This window comes from Pinus tabuliformis, chromosome 9 (assembly GCF_031772625.1).
Source record: "Pinus tabuliformis cultivar Carrire ecotype Pingquan chromosome 9, CPIR1, whole genome shotgun sequence".
In the NCBI taxonomy this organism is placed as follows: Eukaryota; Viridiplantae; Streptophyta; class Pinopsida; order Pinales; family Pinaceae; genus Pinus; species Pinus tabuliformis.
This window is the reverse complement of record NC_142307.1, coordinates 450,699,178-450,708,114: the sequence shown is the minus strand read 5'-3', so window position 1 is coordinate 450,708,114 and position 8,937 is coordinate 450,699,178. Positions and strand designations below refer to the sequence as shown.

The 8,937-nt window shown below is 41.1% G+C and overlaps 1 protein-coding gene across 1 annotated transcript; it reads left to right on the top strand.

The window, feature by feature from the left end:
- The first annotated feature begins 1,361 nt into the window (after positions 1 to 1,361).
- Positions 1,362 to 2,531, top strand: LOC149149140 (uncharacterized). Its single transcript, XM_089442398.1, has one exon. The coding sequence runs from the start codon at positions 1,362 to 1,364 to the stop codon at positions 2,418 to 2,420; it is 1,059 nt and encodes a 352-aa protein (XP_089298524.1). The 3' UTR covers positions 2,421 to 2,531.
- Positions 2,532 to 8,937: the final 6,406 nt, after the last annotated feature.

Below are 8,937 nucleotides of genomic sequence, written 5' to 3'. Positions count from 1 at the left end.
GAAGAGAATAGCATCCACAGAACCCACACCTATAATGTCATATACATAAAGAATAACCTGAAACAAACACCTAACCTACAACGGCGTATACATAAAGAATATGTTAGATATCCGAAAATATATATATATATATATATAAGAACTAAATAGTAGCTGCCTGCAATAGATCTCAGTAAAATCGAGAGGCCAGGAAGGGGATGAAGGCGGCGACGAGAGTGGCAAATAGAGAAGGGAGGAAGGGCAATGAAGCAGCGCCTGCCTCCATTGTGGACTCGGTGCTGCTGCCTTCACTTCTGCGGCTTCTGCTGCGCTTACCATTATCATCAGAACGACCAATTCCAGAGTTCTTCTATCGTCGATAATGGGCATGGTTCGCATAGAGGTTTGGGTTTGTGAAGGAAATGAGGGCGGGGTTGATTTTCCAGAATGAATTCAAATTATGCGCGGGCTAATGAAATTCAAATTTGAATTCATTCTGGAAAATCAACCCCGCCCTCATTTCCTTCACAAACCCAAACCTCTATGCGAACCATGCCCATTACCTTCACAAACCCAAACCTCTATGCGAACCATGCCCCTTATCGACGATACACCACATGCCATGGATATACGATGGCATCATGCATATCTCCATCACTATGCAATCGGAATTTGTTAGCCGGAGAACCCGTCTCCCAAGACTGTCCTTAGACTCTGTTAAGAGAGCATTTACTATGCTATAGTCCATGAAATAGCACTTGCCTTATATGTCCACCCTTAAATTTTGCCTTCACAAAATCAAACTGTGGGCATATACAACCACCCCTCAATTAAAACCAGATAACATAATATTTATTTATTGCCAAGTTGAAATATCCTAAGGTGTAAGTCATATAATAATGTGGGGATAAAGATGTGACTGTAACCACATCCATAGCTACCATATTTATTCGGTGAATCTCTTCTTACCACCTTTAACGCTGTCACGATAATAAATTTGATTAGGGTTCCATTAATCTCCCACCGCCTCAAACACTGTCACAATAATAAATTAATAAGTTATATTAGGGTTAGCCGGTAGCCATACTTTCTTTACACGTTCGGTGTTAGGGTTTCAAAACGCTCATCTCAAGATTCGCTGGCATAAAACTTTTTTCCCTATGTCATGTCACTGGCCATATCGAATGAATTTGTGAATATATCTGATCTAATATCTCGCCTCTTCATGTATCTCAGAGGCTTCTTCATTAAATTGATTATGACATCTCATTAATTTCCTATTCCCTGCATTCTCTATATAATGTTACTCTCACAACTCTCGAAAAGTGAGTGGGACAATTAGTGGGTATTACTGTGACTGGTATACGAGCTGAACAGTTATCATGAGGAAGTCTGGAGGTGGTGGTGGGGGTAAGTCTGGAGGAGGTGGTGGTGGTAGGGGAAAATCGGGTGGAGGAGGTGGTGGGGGTAAGTCGGGAGGAGGTGGTGGTGGTGGGAAATCGGGTGGACGAGGTGGTGGGGGAAGGTCTGCTGGTCCCCATGGATCAGCGGGGAAATCTGTAGGCTCACATGCGTCCACAGGGAAGCCAGGAGGCTTCCACAGTAGCGTTGGGAAGTCGAGCTTCCACAGTAGCGTTGGGAAGTCGAGCTTCCACAGTAGCGTTGGGAAGTCGAACAGTTCTGCCATGCAATGTAAGCCTGCAGCCGGGAATTCCGGGAGCGGGAATTTGAGCCGTTCGCAAGTTGGATATTTTTCAGCCGGTCCCCATGGATCAGCGGGGAAATCTGTGGGCTCACATGCGTCCGCAGGGAAGCTAGGAGGCTCCCACAGTAGCGTTGGGAAGTCGAGCAGTTCGGCCATGCAATGCAAGCCTGCAGCCGGGAATTCCGGGAGCGGGAATTTGAGCCGTTCGCAAGTTGGACATTTTTCAGCCGGTCCCCATGGATCAGCGGGGAAATCTGTGGGCTCACATGCGTCCGCAGGGAAGCCAGGAGGCTCCCACAGTAGCGTTGGGAAGTCGAGCAGTTCGGCCATGCAATGTAAGCCTGCAGCCGGGAATTCCGGGAGCGGGAATTTGAGCCGTTCGCAAGTTGGACATTTTTCAGCCGACCCCAAATCTCTCCACTTCACGCAGGAGAGTATAAAGGGTTCGTTTAGTAAAGGGCCCATGAGTGGCGTCAAATTGCACGACGCTGTAGCGGAAGTGAAGGCGGGATCGTCACGTCCCGCTAGTAGCGGGCTTCAAGTCCACAGAGGACAGAATGGCGAGCTCTGGTGCGAGAACAACCGAAGCCTGTATGTAGCGCGCGAAGCTGGTGTCCCATCAGTTGACGTTAAGGTAAATTCAAATGACTTCAAGTCAAGGCGCCTTGGAGATACAACCAAGGATAAACTGAGGGACCCAAATTTTCTTCCGACTATCAGGGGCCCCGGTGTCTGATGGACTGGAACTTTATCGACAGGCAGCCTTATGATGAATATTGTAATTATAACGTATAGAGTGATCTACAGCTAGTGTACTTTGTTTTGTTTTCTGTCAATTGATGTACTGTGTTTTGGGGTTGTAAGGAACTTTTGGCTTGAGCGTTTTCAGTTATGTAAATATTCATAAAAATATGATGGCCTCTTCGGTGGCGTTTTTGAGATTGTACTATAGCCTTTTTTCATTTGTGTGCTTTTGTGTTTTGATATGTTTAATTAACTGCCTTCACTTGTGGATATAACTGTCATGGAAAAGGATTCCACTTCTGGTTTTCACTGTCATGACAAAGGATTCGAAGTTGTATGTTGTCATTTGGCCCACTCTAATCTACGTAACTGGTTCCAAAATTCAAATCTTAGTTTCTAGATGAAACTGGGTTCGAAAATTCAAGTTTTATGCTTTATATGAAACTGGTTCAAAAATTCAAATTTTTTTTAAGAGACTGGTTCAAAAATTCAATTTTTTTTTTAAAGAGAGAAAAACCATCATAGATTATATTTTATTAAGAAAATATAATAAACTGAATACATAGCAAGAAAAATTCAAATTTTATGGTCTATATGAAAATTCGGAATTTAAGACCTTATCTTCTCATTTTCACCATATATTTGTTGGAGTCGTATGTGAATAGAAAGCTTTTAATTCGGACTAGAGATGTTATACATTCCCAAATAGAATTATTCAATTCGAAACGTTCTGATATTTGACATGATATGAACAGAAGATTGTGGGATAGGATGTCTGTAAGGGAGTTAAGTCGACTGCAGTGAATCGAAGTATTTGTAATTAGCAAACGCATCAAAGTTCCGAAAAAGAATTTCCAATATAGCCCATATAAATTTTGAAGTTATTTATTTGGATTATTTAAGTTTATTGTAGTTTAATTGAGTTTCCATTTTGGAAATTACAAATGGTTAACAGCTTATTATATTATATTCCTAAGTAATATGCATTTCAATTCAATGTGCACTTTGGAAATTATAAATTGTTAAAAGCTTACAATATTATATTCCAAATAAACATCTGGAACAGCTAGCTAGGAAGCAGCAATTTTTGAATCCCGAACAAGTCAGTGAGCATGAATCTCACAAGCCCTGGACTTGGTACGCCAGCTACCTATCGCTATATTCCATTTCCTAAGCGTTTGCATAATGTAAAGTAGGGAAATTTGTAAATGAGAATCGGTATAAAGGTTATTATCTCTATATGCACATATCAGCTCTATTTCAGATCAGAAATTGTGAAAGGGAACAGACTATTGAGCTGGGAATCATAATTAGCCCCTCAGAAAGAAGCTGAATTGGCATTTTTCAGATCAGAAATTGTCACAAGGGTTTATATTCAGGAAGGTTTTATTGTCGTGTAAGGCCCGTGAATTTGTAAATGAAAATGATGGAAAAAGGCCTTTATATTTGGGAAATCGCTATTATATAAGAATTATGTTTTACTAAATGTGATTAGTATTATATTATACATACTAGTAATATAAGAATTATGTTTTACTAAATGTGATTAGTATGTTCGATATACTAATGTGATTAAAGTCTTATTATTTTCTATTTAATGCCAAGTTAAATTTAGGAATTTAGGACATGTACTTAAAGACATCTACAGTACAGTCATAAGATAGGAATAGGATCTTAGTATACCCGACTTGCAGGTGGTTGGATGTACTCCTGGTGTTATAGAGGCAGCTACGAGGATTGATCGTGGGTCTCCCATAGATTAGGACTTGCAGTTACCGATTCACCATGTGGTTAAAAAAGGATAAGAATTTAGGACATGTACTAAAGACATCTATAGTACAATCATAAGATAGCAATCACAATAGTCATAAGATAGCAATCACATTAGTGAATGTGTAACCGTGGTGTGAGTTAGTACAATCACATGAATAAAACTGGCACAACACCACATTAGTTAAGTTAGTACAACCTAACACTACATTAGTTAAGTTAGTACAACCACGTGTGTTTAAAATTGAATAAAATAAAACGCTCATACAACCACATTCATTTAAAACTGAATAAAATTAGCACAACCACATTTATAGTAAATGTATGCTTAAATAATTTATAATTATATTATTATAATTATAATTATTAATATTATAAATTATTATTATTAATTAATATTATTAGTGATATTGTTAATTAAATTTAATAGCATGATTAATTAATAAATATTAATAATAATTAATTCATTTATTTTTATTTTATTTATTATTAATTATTTAATTAATTTAAGACAATTTTCACCATTTTAGAATAACCGTAGAACAATAAAACACAATCATAAAATAAAATAAAAAAACTACATTAATAAATGTAATTGATATAAGAAAAAACACAATCATAAAATGAATTAAAAAATCCTACTTTAATAAATATGATTGATAAGAAAAAACACAAACATAAAATGAATTAAAAAAACTTACATTAATAAATAAAAATCGCACTTTAATAAATATGATTGATATAAGAAAGAAGACATCATTTTTAGAACATAAAACACAATCATAAAATAAATAAAAAATCCACATTAATAAATAAAAAACCCATATTGATTGATATAAAAAAACATTATTTTCTCTTTATTACATAACATAAAGCAGAATTCCATTTATTACATAACATAAAGCAGAATCATGAGAAAAGAAGAATCATTAGATGGATAAAAAAAATACGTTGTCACAGGAATATTTGTTGGGACTTTGCTCACATAAAATCACCTTCGATATAATTTGTTGGGACTTTGCTCACATAAATCACCTTAGATATTTATTTTTTTGTTAAGCTTGGTAGTGCCATTCCATTTTCTATTATATCATAGGAAAATTTACACCACATAGATTAACCGGGTGGCTTCAACTTGCCCTGAGGGGAAACCAACTCTGTTGGCCACCGGTCAGCCTTATAAGCCATCCAAAAACAAAATTGTTTCAGTGTTTCTAACCAGGCTAGATAAGTCTTGATCTCATGTCTAGATACTACATAACTGTAAAAACTAACATATGCAACAAGAAAATTAAAGGCTAACCGCATAAACCAAAATTATGCATGGGGGAATCTAGTCTTTCTGCTCCTCAGAGCAGATGCAACAAGAGCAGGATCTTCAGCAGTAGCCCATGGCATTCCATATATCTCTAGAATGCAAGGGATGTGGCGGTCAATCCTATCCATCCTCACTTCTTGTTTGTGCAACTGGAAAAGAATTTTCTCCATATCTTTTTTGTAATTCGGCAGTCCTTGAACTGTAATCGCCATCCCCACAGAGATTTGTTCCATCGCCTTACTAAGTAGGCTCTTCATTAAGTAATACAAGTAGAGTGTATGTTTAAACTGAGTAATTCTCCCTCGAGTATTCCTTGGATCCGGGACCAGCGTCCTCCAATTGTTCAGCCCATCCTCATACTTGCTTTCTTGCTTAATCTCCTCTTCCTAGTCTTCCATCAACTTCCGAATTCCCGCGTCCGTCCCATCTTGGTATGTCGATGTTGCCTCTGTGATGAGGTGCTCTACAGATTTACAACCCCCGCAAGCTTCCGACGTGCTTGGACACTTGTCTGTCCGAGAGGTCAGGCCTCTCCTACTGTGCCCGCTTCCTCTCGCTGCTCGAGCCATAACCTATTCAGTAGCACCCTGTTGACACCCAAACGAAGTTAGATTCATAGAAATTTTCTCAACACACAACCTTTGCCATTCATGAATTTCCTCTCTTCCATACTTCTTCGCATGAGTGTAAGGGTAACCCAAAGCCCGTAGATGCCAGAGGGGGGTGGTTTTCAGAATCTTCTCCCAAGGCCCATCATAGTACCCCTCCCCCTTGCTATGGATTATATGACGGTCGTCCCGCTGCATCTCAAGCCGAGCCCACAAGCCCTTCCACAACCTGGCAGGATGCCTACAATTATTCCATTTTCTTGCACCCCCAACTAGCAGATGAGAGTCATGGCTTTGCTTGCCCCTCCAACCAGTTTTCCACACAGGGTTCCTAGCTTTTCTTTCAGTGTCATATGGGTTCCCGCTCTCCCAATGGTTTCTTTGAATCCTACTTCCATGGTTGTAGTCCCATCCCCCTACCCTCAGCTCTTTCTTGCCTCTCTTTATAGCTTCCAACCCCCCTAGAATTGCAATGTCGCTATCCCTTGTCCCCTTGGCCTTAAAAACTAAGCATAGACCTGCATAGCTTCACCGCCCGCTCTTGCCCACTCCGCATCTATGGTTCTGACTCAATTGGGAGAGAATAAAAATGTCGAACCAGGCCATGGAATGCCCTTGCCGCCACCATTTCCACCCATAAAATTCTAGTCCCCATTGCGTCAGGCACTTGCCCCTCCCTTCCCCCAACAGAACCCCAACCAGATCATAGAATCAACACAGAGACATGACCAAATTACATACCTAGATTCATGCTTTTGTCCGTGAGGAAGGTTCCCCTCTTGCCGTCGACCTTCCCCGGCTCTGAATCGCCTCCCTTCTCCATAGCCGTTCTCACCTGCCCTGCACATCGAATGACCTTGCCTTCTCCAGCACCCTACCTTATTCCCTTCCCCGCCACCTTGCCCACTTACCATCCATGCATTCATTCCGAAGGACACCACACCCCATGCCTTGAGCATGTGGGGGGTGGCGGTTGTTATGGCCCTCGTACTACGCATATCAACTCCCAGCCTGGCCTCTCTGACATTGACCCGCATCCCGATCGGGGGCTTGAGTTGCCTGGCATTTGCTTTCTTGGCTCTGTCTGAGGTCCTTAGCCAAAATTTCCCCCAGGGGTTCAAATGTTGTATCCCAGGGTCAGACCGACCATTGCTTTTCCATCTTGTGGTTACACCCCCAGTTAGCCAGGAAGTCGGCCCCTTTGTTTCCATCTCTCCTGACATGTTTGACCTGTATATATTCAAATTTGGGGATGATTTCACCTATCTCTTGGATAAGTCTTGTAGTCCTCTAGCTCTAGCTGAGTTTATCCCACTTAGTGCCATTGTTTAATTTTGCCACTGTATTTATAACTAAGCTTGAATCCCCTTCCACTTCCAAGTTTCTGTATCCCATTCTGACAGCTATTGGGAGGCCTTGACGTACTACAGCAAACTATGCCTCGTTATTACTGGCAATCCCACAACTTTCTGCATAGATGAGACAGGTGTTAGCCTAAGGGTCTCGAAAGAGGCCTCCTAGACCTGCCTCTCCCAAGTTTCCTTTGGAGCCCCCATCAAAGTTAAGTTTTATGAATCCTTCTTCCGGGGGGTTAAAATGGGACTGAGAGGTCATGCCCGCGTTGCTTGTCTTCCATGCTTTAGTGTCAATCATCCCCGGGGCTAGATTGAGTTTTTGTAAGATTCAGACTTCTTGGGGCGGCACTTTCTAATCCTCTTTGTGCCATGTTTCTGCCAAGATTGTTTCCCTTATATTTTGGACAATGCCTTCCCATACTTTTTCCTGTGGAGTTGCTTTATTATTGAATATTCTATGGTTTCTCTCCTTCCAGATGGCCTAGAGGGTGAATCCTAGGCCTAGACTCGAGGCCCGGTTTACTACAGGGTTGGAATAGATATGGTTCCGCGATAGGAGAATTGTTCCTTTAATGCTGTTTTGGTCTCTATCCATTCTTTCAAAAACTCCTTGCATTTGCCTCCACTTCTGTTCTGCAAACTGACATGTGTTGAGGATATGTTCCATGTCTTCCCGGTGTTGGTGGCATAGCCAACAGAAGGAGGGCCCTTGAAAGCCTCATTTCTGCAATTGATCCTAGGTCAATATGCATCCTTTACAAACCATCTAGAGGAAGTGGGTTACCTTTGGCCACCAACCGCCTTTCCAAATCTTTTTCCATATGATATCCTACCCTTCCTGCTCTTGTCTAACTTGTATATCGTAGGCTTCGCTTATAGTGAAGGTACCTTTGGTGGTGTAACCCCATCTCAAAATGTCTTGGTCTTGATAGATCATTATCTGCCTTGTCCTTAGTTCTTTGTCTAGGTTTTCCCATTACTCTATTTCTGTCGCTTGGTCCCAGTGATCTTTTGTCTTCCATCTCCTCCAGCTTTCCGCTCCTTACTCTTCCTTCCAGTATTGTTTCACCACATGCATATTATTGTCCCTAGTGTGCTGATATATCTCCCTGAGTTCCTGTCTTTCTACCATTTTTCCTCTTTGTTGTCAAGATTCCATCCAAAATCGGGCTGATTTTTCCATTGCGAACCTCCCAGAAGGCATGCTGCTAGATAAGGTGCCTCTTGCGGACTACCAGATTCCACATCATCGATCCCTTGGAAGGGTCTTGATATCTTAGGATATCCTCAGTTCTCAACGGCATGTTGTACTTCCGAGTCCATATTTGTTTCCAAATATCTACTCCCCCACCCATCCATTGCCACCAAAGTTTTGCTCCCATGGTTTGGTTCAAGATGTATGGGTCTCTGAGGCCTAGTCCGCCATCCTCTTTCTTATTGATCAGGCCCTGCCACAAC

What these genes read in the sequence shown, in the direction of transcription:
- LOC149149140 (XM_089442398.1), top strand. Translation starts at nt 1,362, where the DNA reads ATGAGGAAGTCTGGAGGTGGTGGTGGGGGTAAGTCTGGAGGAGGTGGT.